This window comes from Anabas testudineus, chromosome 1 (assembly GCF_900324465.2).
Source record: "Anabas testudineus chromosome 1, fAnaTes1.2, whole genome shotgun sequence".
In the NCBI taxonomy this organism is placed as follows: domain Eukaryota; kingdom Metazoa; phylum Chordata; class Actinopteri; order Anabantiformes; family Anabantidae; genus Anabas; species Anabas testudineus.
Genome location: NC_046610.1, coordinates 6,483,079 through 6,504,618, shown reverse-complemented (window position 1 = coordinate 6,504,618; position 21,540 = coordinate 6,483,079). Strand labels below are relative to the sequence as shown.

Genomic DNA, 21,540 nt, shown 5'->3' with positions numbered 1-21,540 from the left:
CGAACAATGCTGTTCAATCATTTCCATGTCCTCTGTATGTGTTATCGTCCTTTTAGCTTCAGCCTCAGTGTTCTCGCTGGATATCATATATGTGGCAATTAAGTATAAGAACTTTTGCAAGATTCTGGTTTTAAAACCATAAAGAGGAGGCTCGGGACAGTGCTAACATTACAGCTGATAAAACCTGCCTGTGTTGTACCTCTGTCTAAAATCAAGGATACATTCCTTAAAAAATACTGACAATTTTTCAGGTGAAGCTGCCTTTACTATTACTGTAATCTGGAAATTACAATTAGGCCTTTTCAAGCATCTTTGGAGAAAACAAGAATAAAACGTCTGGTGTTTTCTGCTCCCCTTACAGAGTACTAACATGGAAATGTAGTTTAGTATGACATGCTGAACTTGAATTAGTTAAAGCAATCTGTAAACATCTTGCAGTGTCTATGTATCCTTAGGGAGATAAGTGGACAGAGAACGGGATTGTGTGAATTCTCAGAACAAACAACAGAGAATTAGAACACAGGAAACATTTTACTAATTTAGTACATGAAGTACAGAGAGGGGTTGTGGAGAATAAAGCAAACCACAAAAACACCAGAGAGGCAAGTAATCATAATCACTGCGGAAACGTGGAGGAGTCACCTAATCACAGCACAGCAGGAACTGATCTCAGTTTTTTTTCTCTTAATACTTTCTCACTCCATCTTAATGCTTTCAATTTTGTGTCCTGTGTGTCCATTATCTCTCTCTACAACTATTTTTACATTTTTATCTGTCGTGCCTCTTGTAGTGTACCACCTCCTTCCCTCCCTCCATCCACCCATCAACAGCCAATGCTTTCAGAAACCATCAGGCATGAATTCTTTCCTTCATAGATTCTCAAGCATCAGCCCCACTGATCCAGCGGAAGAGGGCTCCATCCCTTTTGCATTTCTTTCTCTTCTGTTTCTCTCTTTATCCCTCATCCTCTTCTCCCTGGTGTTATTAAGGCAGCAGGTGATATCGGTCAGACCGGATGGCTACTCCAATTTCCCTGACAGCCAGAGTAGTGGGACAAAGATGAAGCTTAGCTAGTGTGTTCCTTCACGTGTCTTCAGCTTCGTGTCCATTTGTGTGCTCTCCTTCACGAGCAATCACAGGGCTGTTTGGGATGCTGAAGAGCGTTCTCTCAGTGTGTCTGCATCAGCCTCTTTCAACCCGCCTCAGGGATAGTCTGTCTGCCATGATGGTTGTGCTGCCGTTGTTGTTTTGATGCTGTTTTCGAGCTCAATCTATCACTGAATGCTCTCATTATAGCACCGGATGGAGGAATTAGCTTACATCTCTGCATGCTCACACTCACACTTGCTTGTTCTCTATCCTAATTGTTGTTTTCCACCGAGACGTCTTTGGAACCAAAACATCGAAGTCCCCAGGCTGATGCGCAGACACACATAAATCCACACACACTTTCAAAGACTGTCCCTAACATCCTCCCTGTGCTGTTGGTACCCCACCCTCTTAGAGTTTGGTGCCTTTGATGTGCTGTTCCTGCTATACCCCCGACCCCACAGGGCCTTTTCTTGTCCCTTATTGGGCCTAGCTCATTATTATACAAGAAGACACTTGAGTGGTTCTCCTGTTGCCTGCTGAATTTCTAACTGGTCCTCTGTAGTCTCCTCCTCAGTAAATAAAGTCTAGAAAAGGACCTTGCAGGTAGATGTGTGAGCAGGAGTTGAATTATTGCAAATTATTAAATTGCACCTATTAACTCGAATTAATAATATGTTATATGAATTAGAAATAATGGAAAATAACTGTTTTGCAGCCATCTGTCCTTTTTAAATGTTAATCAATTTCCCACAGTGTGTAGGAGAGGGTACTTTTAAACTATTAGTGTGCTATAAGGCACCGTGCAGCAGACTTGTTCAGCGAGTCCTTAACAATGACTGTGTGTTTGTGGGGCTGATTGTAAGTGGCTCTAGAGTCAATTGTTTTCAAAATGACTGATGTAAATTGTAACTCTTGTTAATCCTTCCACTTTGGAGAATTGCAGATAAACTGTTGTTGCTGTGGTAGCATGGCAGTAAAAGTACTTCGACAGAAAAGACAATTAGGAAAGATGTAAGATGATTATTTTTTAAGATTTTCTCTGATCTTTTAAGGCCACTGAGTTAAAATTCTTAAAGGCTCCACTGGAGTTTTATGACCACTCGTGGTGCTGTAATGCAACAGTGTTTTGATGAGCATGTCATTGTATTCTTTGTATCTTGTGTATTTTTTGTTTGTTTTTGTGTCAGAGTAAGAGGAGAATACCACAAACCACTGTAAACTTTATAGAGTCTCAGCATTAAAAGGAACCTTTACAAACAAAAAACACACTTTCAGTGAGAAACAAAGAAGAAAGTCTTATTTACGGTAAAGTTCTGTAAAGCTTTGTCTCTGCTAATGATATTCTGGTAAAGTAACTGACTGAACATATTGAAAAGCAAATAAAAATCAAATCAAACTGTATTTGACTAGCACTATTTATGTTTAATGCAATACAAAGAGGTTAAAATTTGCCTGAAAGGTTAATTAAAGGCAGTACAAATATAAAATATCAATTTTAACACAATAGGTCAAATGTCAAAGTCAATTCTTAAAATTATTTATCTAGTTTTGTAGCAGTATTGTTAAAGTCTATTTCTGTGCTATTATTGACTAAACTACCAATGCAATAATAAAATCACATTGAGACAGTGCAGTTACAGTGCAACAACTCTAAATTCAAACTGTCTTTATTTATTTGTCTTTTGTGTGCCTACCTGTGTGTGTGTGTGTGTGTGTGTGTGCGTGTGTGTGTGTGTGTGTGTGTGTGTGTGTGTGTGTGTGTGTGTGTGTGTGTGTGTGTGAATAGACTGAAGCCCTTCACGTCATACAAGTTTCGGATGCTGGCAACCAACGATATAGGAGACAGTGTCCTCAGCAAAGAGACGGAGGCTGTTACAACTCTGCAGGACGGTGAGAGGCTGGGAGGCAGATGAAGTAGGGGAGGAAAAAAGTGGGAAGACAAGGAAATACATAGATTTTCATACATCAGAGAGAAGATGCCTAACGGGATGGATTGAAACCACTCTGTCTGTGTTTTCTTCCTCACTCTTGTTTTTCTGCGTTTTCCTTCCAGTGCCTGATGAACCTCCAGTGATCCTCGCAGTGAAACCAACAACTACTACCTCAGTCCTGGTGCAGTGGAAGGTATGTTCAGACTTCCAAGAGAACCACATTCCCTTATTTACAACACACATACAAGACTCCTACATAATATCTATACACACAGACCTACACAGCAACACTTTAAGGTCCAGGTTAATCCCTCACACTGTGAATGAGGCCCCTACAGTCTGGCTTAATTCAGTGATTGTAAGTGGGTTGCTCTGTGTGTATGGATGCATCATTATTTATTAAAACAGGAAAGGTCAGAAGGAAGCACAGAGTATCTGGAGGGATAGAGGGAAGGACAGGCGGTCCTGAGGGAGAAAGAAAGTGGAGTTAAGGAAACATAGAAGTGGTCGTAACAACAGTGACACCTGAACGAGCAGTAGATATAGTTTGGTAACTTCACTGCTTGTCACTCTTTGTCTTCTGCTTGGAAATGTCGTCTCTCGCTCCTCCTAGCCCCTTGTCAAAGCAGAAGGAGGCAATGGAAAGCAAAGCCACCGGCAATTTCATCATCCTTTACAAGAGTCCCAAACCTCTGAAGCATCACTCTGTCTGTGCAGGTTACAGCCAGAACAACCCACCAGCACTTTAAAGTGGACTCTTCTGATAAAATACTGCTGTGTCAGTCTGCCAATGCTCTGTCAGTCACCTCACTACGCTAAGAAATGAGCACAGTAGCAGAATTCAGAAGTTTCTTTTCGAGAAATGCATCCAATTCATATGTTCCTGTGTGCGCTTGTTTGCATGTTTCCAGCGCCCCAGTGACAACAGTACTAACGGGATGCTGACTGGATACCGGCTGTATTATAGAGAGCTTTTAGTGAACAACTCCACTTTCTCTGAAGCAGAAGTGCAGGCGACCAAGAACAACACCACAAGTGCCGTAATCACAAGTGAGTAATAGTGATACAGAGTGAATTGAGTTATCCTCACTTCGCTCAGATTCATTTCCTACACTTGTCAAGGTCTCTCTTCTCATATGGCACATACACAGTTTAATAATACATTAATTTATTTGTTTAATTTAAAGTTAGAAATGTTTTACTTCTTAAGAGAACACTGAAACAGCCAGGTGCTCTAAAAACAGTATCTTCTGTGAGGTACAGGTCCAGAGTTAGGAAAAAGGTGGCGCTCTGACCTAAGAACATATGAAATACCTCATGTATCAATAATATACATAAAGCTTTTAACAGTTATCAGTTGTCATCTTAATAGGATGATTTAACCTCTGAAGGTTAGTTATTCCATTCCTGGCTTCTCTTATTTTCAGTCACATCAAGTTAAACATACTTTTATTTCTAAATGAAAGTTTCATTTAACAAACTTTTTAAAAATACATTTTCATTTGGAGTTGGATAAATTTGTGATCTTCACTTAAAATACTCTATATACTGTTACAGATAAATGTTGAAACTATTACTGTTAAGAGCTAATATTGTTTTAAAACACTATGAAAAGGTCTTAAACGTGCACTTGACATCTCACAAACCAGATGTTGTACTAAAAGACTAAAGCTTATAATTGAAATGTGATCACAGGAAAACAGCAGAAATAAAGAAACAGCAGTTTTCCATATGTTCTTTTTCCTGTTGAATATAAGAGATTTTGTTTTTTAGGAGCAGAGAAAGCACCCAGCATATTTTTAGTGCAGGAGAAGCACATCTGTTCCCTTATGATCAAACCACTGTTAGTCTTTGTATTGTAGGTATCATAAGGAAAAATGTCATATGTCAGACTTAATGTGTTTATCACAACTGTGTTTAGCTTATTTACTTACTTAACTACAATATGACTCCTTTTCCCTTGTGCAGTGAATAATTTGCTGCTTGGAAATAATAATAATAAGAACATGTAGTTACCCAGGCATGCTAAAACTTGTCACTCACATTAGCGCATTAAACTAATGGTCATGGTGAAATGAAACTTTATTTCCAGAATTCGTGAAGTACTGTCCAAGTATTGTCAGATATATAGTTTGTACATTGTGACAAACATGACTGATGATAAACTAAGTATCTGTTCTCAGATGATTGTGCAAAAATAAAATGATGATTTTATTTCATTCAGAACATTCACATGATCTGGTTGATGGTGTTAAGATTAAGATAACCTATAAAGGACAGGAGAGAGAAAGGAAAAAAAAAGGTTTTCTTTATAATAATGAGCACATAGACCAATTGTGGATAAGGTTTATCTCTGGTCTTTAATGCTTATATAAGTGTGTTTAATTGTTCATGCACCAGTGCAAGGTTAGCAATTTCTATTAAACCTGTTTTGCATTGTTTTCAAAATGATTTCATTCAAATGTCTTGAATGTTATGAGGTCACCCACACTGCACCTTATCTGTGCAGTAAAAAAATATGATTATGTACTGTGCAGCCTGAAGTACTTTAGAGTCGAGGATCTGTTTGAATAAATTGGCAGATGGACAATTCTGTGTTCTTGCAGAGTCCACTGAGTCTGACAAGGGCACTGAAACATAAAAGTCTTTCAAACATTGAAATAACATTTGAATGGCATTATAATAGCAAAATGTATTGCTAAACTTGAAACATTTATTGATTTACTCTCTCTCTCACTCTTTACTCCCAAGCCAAGAGCACCTTCAAGACAGTCAGCAGTGCCTCGCTAACAGAGTTCGAGTTGACACGTAAGTAATTTAAAATGGAACTGTGAAGTAAAGCTCAAGGGATCTTTATGTTGTAGATGTAGTTTTAGTTCGCTTAATGAGAAGCCCGTTTCTAGTGTCAGTCACAACTATGACATGTGTTTTCCGTGCACGTTGTATAAAAGTTTTTAAAGTACTGTAATTTCTCTACAGAACTAAAGAAGTTTAAACGTTACCAGATTGTTATGACGAGCTACAACATCATTGGAGAGAGCCCACCCTCCAGGCCAGTCGAGGTGTCTGTTGGAGAGGCAGGTAGGCGAAAACAAGAGGAGGTCGTCAGTGTGTGATCTGCACATTTAAACCTGTTTATTGTTATGCTGTTGTTTTTCAAGCTTCTTCTCTCCCATGTACTTAAGCTCTGAGATATATATGTATATATGTATATATATATATATATATGGTGATATTGTTAAAATCACCTTACTGGGACCATTTTGTTAAAACTGTTTTGTTCTGTTTTGCCTGCTTCCTGTCACTTTTGTCTCGTCCTCTGCTCTTGTCATTTTCACATTCTCTCCCCTTTCTCGCTTTGTCATGTCTCTGTCTCCTGTCTTGCTCTCTCTGCCCCTTGAGTGTCATTGTCTTTGAGAGGCTCAGTGGTGCTCTCTAATAGGGTGTGTGTGTGTGTGTGTGTGTGTGTGTGTGTGTGTGCACTGCATGTGCACACATATGAATGTTGTCAAAAGCTGCACAAGGTCATCTATTTTGTATTGGTGGGCTGACCCCAGTATAACTTTCCCTAGAGAAGCAAACCATGGATCCATTAGACACATAGGAGAGGAAATTTATCTCTCACACACACACACACACACACATCATACACTACTACAGGACAGTTATAAACCACAAATCACACAGGAGGGCAAGTTTGCAGCAAATGTGCACATTTTGATAAGAGCATCTACACATTTTCCAGTTTCTCTAACAATCTCATGCTCACTCCATCAGACTGATGCTGCATTTATATTCAAGGTGTGTGTGTTTGTTTGTAGAGTTTAGTAGGCCATACATATCACATGCAGAGGGTTGAGAGGTGAGGATAAGCAGGAGGAGCAGGAGCCAGAGAAGCCTGTAGGGGTATGATGAAATGGGGTGATATGGCCTTTTCTTTAGCCTGAGGTGCACACTGTTGAGTATTCATGCATATGTGCGGTACAGTGGAGTAACAAGTTACTGCCTTAGGCCCATTCTAATTGAAAGGGTAGAACCTAACTTCCCTACTTCCCACTCTAACTCTCAGCTGCATACACAGTAACAGTCTTCTGAAACATATCTTCTGCTGCAGCTCCATCGGTGGCACCCCAGTCTATCAGAGTGTCAGCTGTGTCTCCCTCCATCCTGGAAGTGACCTGGGACACGCCACCCCTTGAGACCCAGAATGGACTCATCCAAGGATACAAGGTGACACATAGAAAAAAAACCCCAAAAATAAACAAGTGTAAACCCAAAGACCTTTTGTAGTAGGTACACAAGACAGAAAAATACCCACTCAGATTCTGAGTGTCCATGTGGTAGAAAAACACACTGCATTGTTTCTGTATATATTTAAGACGTCTCTGCTCTTGTCTTGGAGGTCTTGTCTTTTTGCTCCTTAAAGTGTCCAATAGAGGTGAGAAAAAGAGAGAAGAGAATTAAGTTAGAGGAAGAATCTGAATATGCTTTAATGGTTTCAATATCACTCTCTGTCTGTCTCTCCCCCTCAACTCCCCCTGTCCCACCCTTTGCTCTTAGTACTTCAAACACAAGGTTATCTGTCCTGCTTTAGACACATTGATTTTTGCAGCAGCAGAGAGGCGAATGGAAAAGAAAGAAGGGAATGTAATATTTGCAGAGTGAAGGAATGAGATGAGCAAGTGATCCCTGTAGAATCCTGATTAGAGGAGAGGATTGAGGGAATACGTTTCAACTACCAGAGATAGATGGACGCGGAAGGGGAGTGTGAGACAGAGGGGGTTAAGGAGATTAAGACGAGAGAAATAGAGCAAAGAAAGAATGTTTAATGAATTTATAGGTTCTGACTTCTGTTAACACTTCTACTCTTTTAGATGAGCAGCACAGACAGCAGGTAAACTTCAGTGCATGAGTGTTTTTTTGATAGTTGAGGTTTACTGAAATGCCCTAGAGGGGTTGTTAAACACACTGAACATGATGGGTGAGGGGTAAAAGGTAATGCTAAACTATCCACGTCCTGTCAAGTGGAATCTCTTGAACACACCTGCTGGAAAAGGTTTCACAGTATTAAATGTTAATCTGAGCAACAACAAAGTCCCTCAGTAAACATTAGTCATTCATATTTTGATTGAAGCCATTTTCTTGTTGTAGCAACTTCTAATTTTTTCTCATCTTTACCAAAGAAAAATCTGAAGAAGGTAAAATGTTTCCTACAGTGCAAAACAAACATCCACCTGCTGTTCATCAGGATTTCATATCTAAGTCAACTGTTTAACAAAAGAAATATTTGAAACATCCATTTAAGTTTCTTGATCCTATCATGTCAGACTGAAATCATTTCTGGTAACGTAAAATTGATTTTAGACTGATCCTAAGGGTCTAACTCTGCTGCTGAATACTAAAATAAATCCTTTAAACAACAACACGGCGGAATACAAAATGATATGGACTTTTTAGCAAACTATTAGAATAAAGTATTACAAGAGATATTTCCTATTTTCTAAAGTAAAACATTTAACATTAAAATATCCCTGTTATGCAGAACAAAATACATTATGATTTTAAATTGAGCAAATGGATGGAGTTATTCTGTATCCCATTACTACAAGAGCTTGTGGAAGCACAGAGATGGTTTAATGCTGCCCTCAAGTGCTACTCATAAGCTGCTACTTCCAAGTTTGGAAGTTGTAAATATAGCTTATGGTTCTTTGTAGTGCTTTCTGTTAGGAATAATAACAAAATGGACCTCTTCTCAAAAAGTAGCTCTTGGTTGTTGTTTTACTTTATAAACCAAACTGCACAGACACAGTTTATACTCCAAGAAAACCTACTGAATATACAGTATTCTATACAGCAGCTAAAAGAAAACAAAATAATATCATACTGAATACCATTTACTTCTTTATTTCTACATCAACCATCAACTTCCTTGTTAAATGTGGGGTATTATTAAAGATGTCGGTGCATTTACCATCTCCTTGGTACAAACTGGACCCATATTTATTGTGATATTGAATACAGGGCTGCATGTTGTTGTTGACTCACATAACAGCGATGTCAAATTGTCAAATCAATCATTTCATATCATTATCTCACAGTTTTTCTCTTTGTTTCCATCTTATTGGTTCATCAGTGGTTGACAGATGAACGACCACACTGTAATATGCCTGTAAACAAAATGTTTAGTCTGTCTGTGCTTATAAATGCAACAATTTTATGATCTGATTACAGTTTGAATGAGCTGACGAATCATGTACTGTATGATTAGGCACCCGGGGGGCTGATTGTCGCTGAGTGCTTGTCAAGAAAAACGTCCACGTGTTGCACTTGCTCAGGTTCTGAAACTTATGTTTGTCTGTGACTTTGCACTTGAAGCGAAAAACATTTAAGCTTAAAATACATTAAAATACATGAGAAGATCTGTGACTGTAACAGCTGCCATGCTTATTTTCTCACCCCAGGTTGTTTGTATATACTTCTTCCCCCTATTTCATTTCTAATGCATGAGGCTCAACAACCTCTGTAACCTTGCTTTTAGTGTGTATCAGATATGACTGTACAGAATATGTGGGGAAAGTCAAGGCAGCTCCACCAGCCCTGTTTGCTGGGATCTCACTCTACATTCAGCTTGGATCACACAGTGATTTATTAAGGGTAATATATTAAAGGAAGTGCCTGTAAGTTTAAGAAATGTTACTGTGGATGTGCACCTGTCCAGTGTCATTATGAGCAGGAGGCAAGCTGTTTTAATGCCTCAGACAGGTTTTGCTTCTCAATATGCATTTATACAGGCTGTTTACTGGCAGTAAAATATCAAGTATATTACCTACCTGTTTTCTCTCATTATATACAGCCTGTCTCATTGACAATGTCACACATTCAGGATTTATGACGTATTTTGTTTTCGCAAAGTCAGTTAAATAACACATTTTTCAAATCACAATTTATATGAGACGTAACCAAGAGTGATATGTTGGCCCATCTGAGGTGCCAAAAAGCCACAGAAACAATATTTCTCAATAATAACTTGCACAGAGCCTGAACTTTAGACCTGCTTCATCATAGCTCTGAGTACATTTTACATTGAAAAAAGCAATTTTTGGCATCATTAAATTGTGGCATTCACAATCTACACCCTGCAAGGCTTTAATATTGATATTGATTTCATCATATGGTATAATAATCAGCTGACCTTTGTTCTGTTAAGCTTACAGGGATCAACCAAAGTAGCCTGTGTGTCTTCATTACTGGCCAGTGTCATGAAAGTTAATGGTCATGTCCATAATTACTGTTTCAGTCTGCAGAGAATGTGAAGTCTGCATATACTGCATACACAAACTGGGAGCAGCAGTAGTGTTTCTTAAAATGCTACGCACAGAGTTAATTCTGCATTACTGATTGTTTGATCATTGAAATGGGTCAAATGAGCAAACTGAACAGTTAAATAATGTGAAATTATAATATAGGACTTTAGACATTAACTTCAGGTTTACCTTAAATTGTAAGACACACATAGTGTATTCAGATGACAATTTGGATGTACACGTTAAGGCTATTTACACCTCAGGAAGTAGTAATTATGACATTGATATGACATAAATGCCACATTGTGCTTGATAGTGGAATTTAATGTCACTGAATAAAATCAGAGGATTTAAAATAGGTATTTTTACATAAAACAGAGAGAACGGTTGTGATGTTTATGGAAACCAGTTGTCTGTTCAGTAAGAAGTGATACACACTTTACCCTTACTTTACTCTTTTAAAGTGTCAATTCCTAAACAAATCTCTTTGTAACCAACTGTCTCCTCCGCCTAGTAAAACAGCACATGAGCACTTTTTATATGGATGGATTAAAAAACAGAAATAAATCACTCATGAATCAGGAAGATCAGACTTGGTGTTGCTGACAGTATTTCTTCCTCGTGTTATAGATCCACTACTGGGAGAGGGACAAACAGAACCAGACTGAGAAGGTGAAGGTGATCTTTGTCCCAGACACCCGTGTGCACCTCATCAACCTGACTAGCTACACGCCTTACCTGGTCACACTGACAGCCTTCAACACAGCTGGGGACGGACCCCCCAGTGAGCCCCGTGGGGCCCGAACCCTGCCGTCTGGTAGGGAGCATAGCTAAGAGCAAAAATACCAAGCTTCATATTATTTCTTGTCTTTATTGCTCTTGCCTTTATTGTACATGTCGTCCTCCATCTGTCTACAGCTCCCAGCCAGCCCAGCTACCTGTCCTTCTCAGAGGTGACAGGCGTAAGTGTCAATGTGTCTTGGGGAGCCCCACTCACTCCTAATGGGCAGCTGGAGGGATACAGGGTGTCCTATCAGCCCACAGCCCCTGTACAAGGTATGTACACACATGCACACACTGACAGATATGTTGGGGAGGATGCTGACATTTAATTGGAATTGTCTGTGTGAGCGCAGGAGTGAGTAAAGTTGTGACAGTGGACGTGAAGGGGAGCTGGCAGCGGTGGCTGAAGGTTCGGGACCTGGTCAAAGGCGCGACGTACATCGTGAGCGTTCAGGCTCTCACAGTCAGCTATGGACCACCCATACAGGCAAACATCACTGCTCAGTCAGTGCAAGGTAGGCATGTCTGTAACTTTGTATGTGTGGGTGTTTGTCTCTACTTAATAATTATCCATCCATCCATTATCTTAACTGCTTTTTCTGGTAAGGATTGTGGGGATGCAGTGTTTGGCTGACAAGCGGGGTGCACCCTGAGCAGGTTACCAGTCTATCACAGGGTTCATATATGGAGACACACAACCATTCACATTCGTATTCACATCCATCCATTTTTAGAGTCACCAGTAAACCTAACACGGTTAACCTGGAGGACACAAACACATCCTACTATATTAAACAACACAGAAGATTGCACCTTTTGTATCAAATGACCAAATGTTTGGGATCAGACACATTAAATATGTCAGTCAAGTAAAACTGCAGCTAGTGACAGAGGAATTGTGACTTGTGAAAAGCTGTGAAGAAAAACCAAGAACAACAGTCAGAGGCATCACCAACAACCTCCACAGAGCAAGGGTGAAGGTGTAACCATCCACCATTCAGATGCAAACTTTTTGATGCAATAATTCATAATGGTAACAGGACTCTGAATCCTAGAGGAGGAGCGTCATCGTGCATCAACGAGACAATCAGTAGTAGTAGTAGTGTCAGTTTATCAATTACCTATCTTATTAATTTTCCATTGACCTAATTTTCCCCTGAGGGTCATTTGATATGGATGTGGGTGTAATCCACTGCACCAATGAAATTAGGGAAGGCTGTAACACAAACTAAACTCTGCTTGATGCAGTCAAGTCAGATTATATCATTTGTAATTCATGTCGCCTGCAATCTTGTAGAACTCCTCCTTGACCTCTGTGGTCAGGGAAGGTTTTAAAAACACGGACAAGTGATTTTATTCCCATCGTAAATCTTCTTATTGAGCAGCAAATAGCGGCTTTATTGAGATTTTCAGCATCCCCAACCAAATAAAGGAACAACTACCGCAGGGTTACACACACCATCTGTGGGACAGTGACTGGCTCCGCGCTGTCTGGTTTTTTTATATATGGACCCAGAAGCCGACAGAAATATCGGATGGCATCACATGAGAATCTGTACTTGCCAATCAGGTATTGGTCTTCAAATGATAAAGGATCAGGCCTGTCCCGGAAAACTCTCTGATGCCTGAATGCTCGTCTGGGTATCAAAGTTTCCTCATCGACTACATCGTCTAAGAAAGGACATGCCAGTGTCAAGAGTCTAGAAACTGATATAAAAATAAGTCTGACACTAATCACAACTACCACATGAAAAGTTAGAAAATATGATTATTGTAAAAACTGAATCCTGGACGTTAGTCTGCTCTGAAATTCAGAGAATAAATCTCCATAGTAACTTAATTCAGCTTAATTTAACCTGCTCTCGTGTAACTGAGTCTGGGCTAAATGAAGCCGGGATGAGTGGATAACCACAGTTCAGGCAACACAGAATAACTCTCCATTTGTAACTAGACTGGGATTAATTGATCCAGCATTTGTGCAGCCAAGTCAAGGATAAGTTCAACCAGGTTATCTGGAAAATCCCGGCCCAATCCTTTATGCTTGTTTTGTGCAGCTTGAATATTGACTAACTTACTTTAATACCTTCTGTTCCAAAACTTCTGCTCACCTAAAATGTGGGTCATCTGATACAAACGGTGTTCTGTGTTGTTAAATGTATCAAAGTTTCTATAACATCAAATTAAAGCTGAAATATTCGTCATTTTATTTTTTTAAATGTGTTTTGTGTGTACAACAGAAAACAAACATTTGTCTTGTTGTTCCGCTACTTTTGCACATGGATGATTATGTTGTCATTGTGTTTATGGGTATACTGTTGTTTTTTTTTTGTTGTTTATTTGTGTGTCTCTCTGCCACAATACAGGCTCTCCTGGATCACCTACGGACATGTCCATAACCAAGACGTCCTCTGCTCTGAATATCCACTGGTCAGAGGGAGACTTTGGTGCAGCACCCGTGACCGGATACGTTATTGAGGCTCGTCCCTCGGGTACGTTCATACACAAATGCCACAGACAGGTCAGCCATAACTTACTAGACACGCACCCCTTCATCAGGTACACTAATTATTTTCATTAATCAAGAGGGAGGTTAAGTACTACCCTATTCTAAACCTTATTTAGCACAGCTTTCTCCAGATTCATTAAGACCTGCTGTGCAAATCAAGTCAAGTGTAATTTTCTAATAAAGATTACCAGAGACGTAGCACAGTGAGACGACGTCTGTGAGAAGATGTTTCAACTCTCTGCAGGGAAGATTGTAGACAGTGGTGTAATGCTGCTGCTGAGAATAATGGTAATACTCCTTTTACTAATATTGATAAGTCGTCATTACCACATTACCATCATCATCATCTTATATGTTATTTGACAGTTTTATCATTTTCTTGAATCACATAATGACATTTGAAAGGGTCTAATTTTCAGATGGAGCTTGTTCTCTCTTGTCTTTGTCTGCCTATCCATCAAAGTCTGACTCTCTCCCTCGCTCTCTCTCTCTGTGCAGATGAAGGTGTATGGGAATCCTTCATCAGACTCCTCCCTCCCAACAGCAGGTCTGTTTCAGTGCCGCTGGAGCGCCTCCGGTCGGGGATCGGCTACGAGTTCAGAGTCATTGCTGTTAATCGCTATGGTTACGGAGAGCCGAGTACACCCTCTGCTTCTCTTGCTGGTAAACACTCCCACACGCACACTGCTGGAGATCAGGTTAATGAACAAACCCCGGATGCTTCAGCTTGTGCTGTTAGAGTTTGGCAGAATTTCTAATCTGCTGGATGCAGATCGGGTTTGTCTCTGCTTCCACCTAGAGGCAGAGACACTGAACTACACCTGAGCATAAAATGCAACAGAGAGTCTAATAAATTCTGACAAATTAATCCACATCAGTTATTCACAGCATCCATCTAAAGATGTGTAGTCATCAAAAGGAGTCAAAAAGCCAGAAGGCGTTGAATAAAAATTTCATCATCACAAGTTGTCATCACAGAAACATGTTGCAAGGACCAATAATTAAGACAAATTCTTTCTTACTCAGTAATGTAATCGGGTAGTTTGTTTTAGTTGCCCTGTACAATCAGCTGTTTAGGATTTATGACAGTATTTCCTCAAAAAGTCTTGTAGAGACCAGGAGGACTGGGTCTGGGCCTGTGGGACAAACTCCAGCATCAAGAAGGAAGAGAGCAGAACAGAAAAGTTGACCTCTCTCTGATATATTTATCTCTGTGCCTGCAGCCCTGTCCGAGCGTCCCTTCTATGAGGAGTGGTGGTTCCTGCTGGTCATGGCTCTGGTGGGGCTCATCCTCATTCTGGTCCTGGTCTTTACACTGCTGCTGCATGGACACAGTACCAAGTACAAAGCCTGTGGCACAGGTTTGTAGCTTTTCTTATTATTTTTCTGAGGATGCTGTTTTTCTCTCCTCAGTGATACTTCTGTTGCCCCACTCACATTCAACATGTAACCTGCACTAATTCACTCCACTTTTCTTGTGTTTGTCCAAAAAGTTGAGAAACGTATCATCTCACTCGGTACTGTATGTAGAGGGGCAGTGCCTCGAGCTGTCTTGCTCTTCCAGGACCCCTGCCACCTGTAAAAGCCGTTTGAAAGATAGAAACAAGGTCAGCCTTGTTCCTTCACCCCGATGATTCAAGGCAATCAAAATCCTGAAGCATTTTAAAAGATATGGCTGTGGCTCCACTGTCATTTCTGTTCTTCAGTGTGTCTTTCAAAGCTTTATAATAAATGTTTTAGTTCTAATTGAGTCAGTGCTATTTAACAGCTAATGACTATAATTTATATAAAACTAAACTTGTAAATCTTTGCTGTAATGTGGTTAAACTGACAGTGAGTGCCAGAGCTTAGAGAAGGTCAACATCTAAGACTCCATCTACACTACAGTATCTAGAGTTTATCATTAGCTTCATGTATTTGTTGGTATTATTAAAAATTAATAAAATCTCTGTTTACAAACAAGGTTTTTAATAGTTTCTTCTGTTTCCTGAGAGCATTAAACTATTCTCATTTCTGGTGCTTTAACTAGAGGTCTGTTCAGGCCAGATTCACTGCTCCATGGAGAGATCCCACAGGAGAAAACACTAACTCACTTCATAGTGTTTCACACTCATAGCCGGACCGCTCTCACATAATTGATCGTGTACCACCTCCACAGATCAGTCAGAGAGCTCAGCAGCCCTCGAGCTGGAGGGATCAGAGTCTTACTCAGCGATGTCTCAGTAGTATTTAAGTTCACCAACAAGGGTTGGAGGACAAACTTTCTTCACAATGGGACAAAACACTTTGTGTGTGTTTGTTTTTTCAAAATTCTCTAATCTGTTTTCATGATTCTTCTCCCAGGTTTCCTGTCAACACAGCAGTCACTGAGTGTGTGTGTGTGTGTGTGTGTGTGTGTGTGTGTGTGTACCCACATCCATAATATAAAGTTGGTCTTAACAAGTGCAGGGTACATCAGGACAAGTGTTAATCTGGGTTGCCACAAAAGGTTTGACACAACCCCTGGGCAGTGGAGGCATCAAACAGAGTGAGGAAGGTGCCTTAGGAGGAGAGGGAGCAGACAGGGCGAGTGAAGAATGAAGAGGAGTCGCTGAAATTTTGTTCAGATGACGTCTAATGTGTGCAGAATCATATTTCTCCTCATTTAAAACCCAAAACAACAATTTCCATAACAATTTAAAGCACATTTCACTTATTGTTTGTGTTTATGGTTATTTGCACATACACTGTCACTGGTTATTGCCTGTCTGCCACATTATTCATCCCACTTTCATTTGCTTCTTATTGTCAAGACTGGCAGCTAGATGTAAACACAATGTATAAAACAGTCAGTGTACAGATCAGTAACCATCCTGGAGGAGGGACTGAACGGCTTTGAATGTGAACTGATTCCATCTGATTCCTTTCTCTGTTTCCTCCAGGGAAACATGCGTCCACAGCCGAGGAGTCTGTTACTCTGGACAACGGAGGATTCACCTCTCTGGAGCTCAACAGCAGAACGCTTAACACCAAGAACTCCTTCCTGAAGAAGAATGGAACCAGGTCGGTACTCACCTACACAACCTAGTAAATTTGTTCAAGGTATTTTTTTTATGGTAATTGTTAATGTGTGTCTGTGTGCAGGTCTCCTCCTAGACCCAGTCCAGGTGGTCTTCACTACTCTGACGAGGACATCTGTAACAACTATAATGGAGCTGTGCTCACTGAGAGCACCACGCTCACTGAGAAACAAACGGAGGTTTCTGAGTCTGAGGTATCTCTCTCTCTCTCTGCCAGTTTCTCTCTCTCATACAGTCTCTCTGTAAAATTTTAAGTCATCCATTCAGTATCAGCAAAAATGAAAGGAAAGGTGTTCAAGACAGCGGTGAGACTGTACAGCTTGGAGACAGTGGCACTGAAGAAGAGACAGAGGCAGAGCTGGAGGTAGCAGAGCTTAAGATGTTGAGGATGGATAGGATCAGGAAAGAGTCCATCAGAGGGACAGTCAGTGTCAGATCTTATGGAGATAAAGTCAGAGCCCAGATTGAGGTGGTTAAGACATGTTCAGAGGAGACAATGTGAAAATATCGGTAAACGGATGCTGAGGTTGGAGCTGCCAGGCAGGTCTAGACTCTAGAGGAAGAAGATTCAGCGTTCTGGTAGTCGAGGAGTTAAGATATGAAATAACCTCCATACTACTGAGTACACTCTGTACAGTATGTCACTTTTTTGGAAGATTTCTTTACTAAAAATATTCTTCAAACTGTATCTCGATGAGGAGAGGGGCTGTGACTCGTCCGGCTGTGCAGAGATATTCACATAATCAGTTTTTGAGTGAGGTTCGCTCTTCTAACCAGTCGGCAAATGTCATAGTTGTTTGATTACTACGTTTTGAAGCATTCTCATACAAAGACGACTACCTGAAGAACTGGGCAGAGCAGGGAGCGGAAGAGCTTTAAGATTTGGACTGTAGTCCTCTGTGCTGTTGTCCTGTCATTTACGTTCATAACAACAATCCAAAAATAATCCCAGACGACCTACAGTCCTCTTGTTTTGTGGGTTTTACTCGGTTTAATGAATGATTAAATGAGGCTCATTTGTATGTGTCCTCCCTCCGTGACTTAATCAATTTATAATCCCACCTCTGTGCTGTGTTAATGTTTTTTTAAACTGTTGTCTGATGCATTATGCTGAATTGGCTAAAATGCAGATGATAATGGCTGAAAAGTGCAAATAGTCCTATTTTACACCCGTAGAATGAATCTTAGTGTCTGTGGCTCAAGTCAGGCTAAAGTCCTATGTTTGTTATTCTCCTTGTGTGTTGTCTCCACTGAATAAAGGGAAATGTGAAAAACGATTAAAGATAAGCCTACAGAAAATGTTCAGCCGCTGATGTGATGACCGGTGAATATTTTCTGCTCCCTATACAACAGACACATTGCTGCTGATCACAGTAAACTGAGATTTTAGGCACTTGTTAATCATCTTTTTAACTTTTTAGAAATTGTGTGTAAACAACACATGATCACTGTCACATTCAAATAAAATGATGGATTGTAAACGTGTTCCAAAAAGTCAACAGATGATCTTCTGTCTCACTGATAAGCTGAATGTAACCTTGACTTGTGTGTGTTTCTGTCCAGTTAACGGACAGTGACTACGAGGACGAGCAGCCAAAGCACTCCTTCGTCAACCACTACATGAGCGACCCCACCTACTACAACTCCTGGAAGCGGCAGCCTAAAGGCCTTAAAGGGATTGGCACTTCTTTCGGCTATGAGGAATGTGCCACTGCAGACACGGAGCCCTACTACCAGACCGTGGTCACCCAGCACAACACAGTCGGCACATACACACCCACGGGGCAGCCCGTGCACACACACGTCAACCCCAACACCAACCCCCCGGGGTCACGCACTCCTGTGACGGGATTCTCCTCATTTGTTTGACTCTAGAGACAAAATCTGCACAAATTGACTCACACATGTACACAAAAATGAAGGAGGTGGGGGGGTCTGTGTATGTTTGGACTAAAGGAGAAAGGACAAGCAGAGAGGAGGACGAGATGAGGAGATGTGGGACGGACTGGTGATGAAACAGCCCTTCATGCCCCAAAGAATCAAACCTACACTTCTCACTCGCCTTCCCCCTTCGTTCACCAAGATCCTCACTGTGTCGACAAGTGTGTGTGCTCTCCTACTCTTTTTATGCCTCTGTGTCACTGTGCTTACACACACAGTTACTGTTTTAATTTCCTCACACACACACATTCACACTGGCGGTAACACAGATATCCACATCTATTCCAGAGACTCTCCACCGAGAGCTAAGAGCTAGATGACTCAGTTTGAGTAATTGGTGAGGAAAGAATTCGACCTCGAACTGGTGCAACTTGGAATTTCTGCACAACGCCTCGTCTCTGTTTGCTGTATTTACACATAAGTGCACAAATACACACACACACACACACATACTCTCTGATCCACCGTCTCAGTATCTCCCACTGGGAGAGAGCAGCTTCAAGGATGAGGAGAATTATTAAAAGACGGCACTGGAGGGAGCAGCTCTTGTTGACAGTCTGGCTCATGAACACAAATACAGAGCTGTCAGCTTTAAAAGACCACCACACAGAGGAGAAGAAAAAAATAACAATCAATAATCACTGTTTTTGAACTTGATAAAGGACGGAGAAGGAGTGTGCCCCGGGGGTTCTTCAGCACTTAAGGCATTCTCAGTGAGAGTGTTGCGTGGTGTCTGTGGTTTCTGAGAGCAGCGTGTGATGTTTGGGGTTTGGTTTGAAATATATGATTTTTACTGTCTACTGCCTGTTGTCATTGCTCCTTATACTGCAGCCTCCCAAGCCATAATGCTTGCACTGAGCCAAACCCCACACATTTCATCTTGGTTGTGTTGAAGTTTAATTTTTTACGAGTTTGAGTGTGTGACACGTGTGCATAGGAGCATGTGTGTATAAATGGCTCTATGCTCCGTTTAGAAGCCTGTTCACGTGTCTCTGTTGTTTACTGCTAAGAAGAGTGTGCCATTCAACCTGCGTTTGTATTTTTAAGATGGATTTTGTACAGGGACGCCCCTTTCTACTTGTGTGCTGTCGTGTTTAGATCGGCCATGTTTGTGTAATTCAAAGCAAATAGTGAAACAGCAGTGGAGAGAGAGTGCACAGCTCCACTGGTGGAGAAAAGAAAAGAAGAGGAGGCGACAGAGTCACAATCATCTAAGAAGAGTCATAGAAATCAGATGTTAATGAGTATGGGACAAGATTACAGGATATTTTAGAGAACTTTGAATCCTAAACACTCACTACCGCACAGGATCTGCAAACAAAAATCATCTGTACGTTTTTGCTTATGTATAATTTAAAGGTCCTCCTCCCACCCAGCCAACCAGGAGCCTCCCTCACTCTGTCACGCTTGTTTTGAGTCCCATACAGTGTGTGAATAAATGGTCATTGTTTAACTCTGTGTGTGTGTGTGTGGTCTGTTTTAGTGCTGGGACGGTTTGATTTATACATTAAACATGTGTCAGAACATAACGTAACCCTGAGCGGCACTGACCCACTGACCTGTGACACTGTTAGTGTCTTTTATTAAAAAAGACGAGGACCAGAGCTCCGTTTTCTCCTATTCATCATCTACCTGAGTCGTGAAAGGCCTGTGAGATCATTCTCCCTGGATTAAGTTGTAAATCTGACTGAACTGATCCAGCAGGTAGTTGATTTATTAAACGGTTACATAAGAGATAAAGAGAAGAGGGGAAGGCCGTAAATTACTGCGCTGTTGATGCAGAGGAAGTATTCTTTAGTAAAAGTATCAGTTCAACAATGTAAAAATACATCCACATAGAGGACCTAAAGTACAGAAGTTTAACAAGTTGTCTTTATTTAAATGATCAAACTGTCTAAAGTATTCATCTCAAGAGTAACTTCAGCTGTTAAATGAATGTAGGGAAATGAAGAGACATGTTTCTAATCAAATTTACTGGAGTAAAAATCCCCAGTGCAAATGTAAAATCATAAAAATACCAGTATTTGGAATTTAACTGTTTGGTTAAAATCTGTTGTATATAAACATGAAGAGTATCTAATTAAAAACACATGACGTCTCATCTAAAAGCAGAATTGAAAATAATGAGCCTAATTTATGTAAAGCAGATTGTACTTCTTGTGTTTTCTATCATTTCACACAGGAGGCTTCTCCCTAAATCCTGATGTTGGCTTGAGCTCTAATAGCAGACACACTAATTAGCATAGAAAACACTAATGACATTAAATGACAGTCGCTGTGATAACAGGTTGCAGCACGTGGTTCGCTTGCAGAATGAGGCTGCAGGGAAGAGGGTCGGGAGCCGAATCAGGGGTCGTTCAAGGAAACATGTGTTTTTTATTTGTTGTAGCCTTTTTTTAAACTTGACTTTTATTTTTTATGTTTGTTTCTTTTCTGCTTTTCACAGTTTTACGTTATATTTTAAAAGATTGTTGCTCTTCTTCTTTTTATTTATTTATTTATTTTTTGAGGAGAAACAACTGATTTGTCCAATGTAGAAAATTACAGTGAATTCAGTCCTTGAATGGAGCCGCTGCATATTAATGACTTTGGTTCAACATGGTTCAACTTATTTTCCCAGCAGAACACTTTGCTCTCGGAGTGCAGGTCTACTGGTTCATACAGTTTTCAAAGACAGAGCCTTCATCTATCAAAGCTCCTCTTCTGTGGAACCAGGTCTCAGTTCAGGTTCTGGTTCAGACACCCTGGAATTAAAACTTTCCTTTTTTATAAAGCTTGTAGTTAGAGATGGCTCAGGTGACTCTGGACCAACTCTCTCTATATGTTAGTCTGCTGGGGGAACTGAGCTCCACTTCTCTGAATCAACTTAATGTTGTTTTTAATTATTTTTTAGTAGATATAATAACTGATCTTTTTGTGGAGAG

At 40.4% G+C, this 21,540-nt stretch overlaps 1 protein-coding gene across 3 annotated transcripts in view; it reads left to right on the top strand.

Annotated features, from left to right (window-relative positions):
- LOC113161994 (protein sidekick-1) overlaps positions 1 to 20,074 on the top strand; it is a 209,043-nt gene extending 188,969 nt beyond the window's left edge. For all 3 annotated transcript variants that reach the window (XM_026359906.2, XM_026359905.2, XM_026359908.2), the window contains 15 exons: positions 2,879 to 2,982; positions 3,146 to 3,216; positions 3,935 to 4,073; positions 5,775 to 5,831; positions 6,003 to 6,104; positions 7,138 to 7,253; positions 10,958 to 11,144; positions 11,246 to 11,383; positions 11,464 to 11,625; positions 13,474 to 13,599; positions 14,115 to 14,279; positions 14,840 to 14,977; positions 16,538 to 16,658; positions 16,740 to 16,869; positions 18,239 to 20,074. In XM_026359906.2, coding sequence (XP_026215691.1) covers positions 2,879 to 2,982; positions 3,146 to 3,216; positions 3,935 to 4,073; positions 5,775 to 5,831; positions 6,003 to 6,104; positions 7,138 to 7,253; positions 10,958 to 11,144; positions 11,246 to 11,383; positions 11,464 to 11,625; positions 13,474 to 13,599; positions 14,115 to 14,279; positions 14,840 to 14,977; positions 16,538 to 16,658; positions 16,740 to 16,869; positions 18,239 to 18,544 — 2,062 coding nt within the window. In that variant the 3' untranslated portion in view covers positions 18,545 to 20,074. The remainder of the gene's footprint in view (positions 1 to 2,878; positions 2,983 to 3,145; positions 3,217 to 3,934; positions 4,074 to 5,774; positions 5,832 to 6,002; positions 6,105 to 7,137; positions 7,254 to 10,957; positions 11,145 to 11,245; positions 11,384 to 11,463; positions 11,626 to 13,473; positions 13,600 to 14,114; positions 14,280 to 14,839; positions 14,978 to 16,537; positions 16,659 to 16,739; positions 16,870 to 18,238) is intronic.
- The last annotated feature ends 1,466 nt before the right edge of the window (positions 20,075 to 21,540 follow it).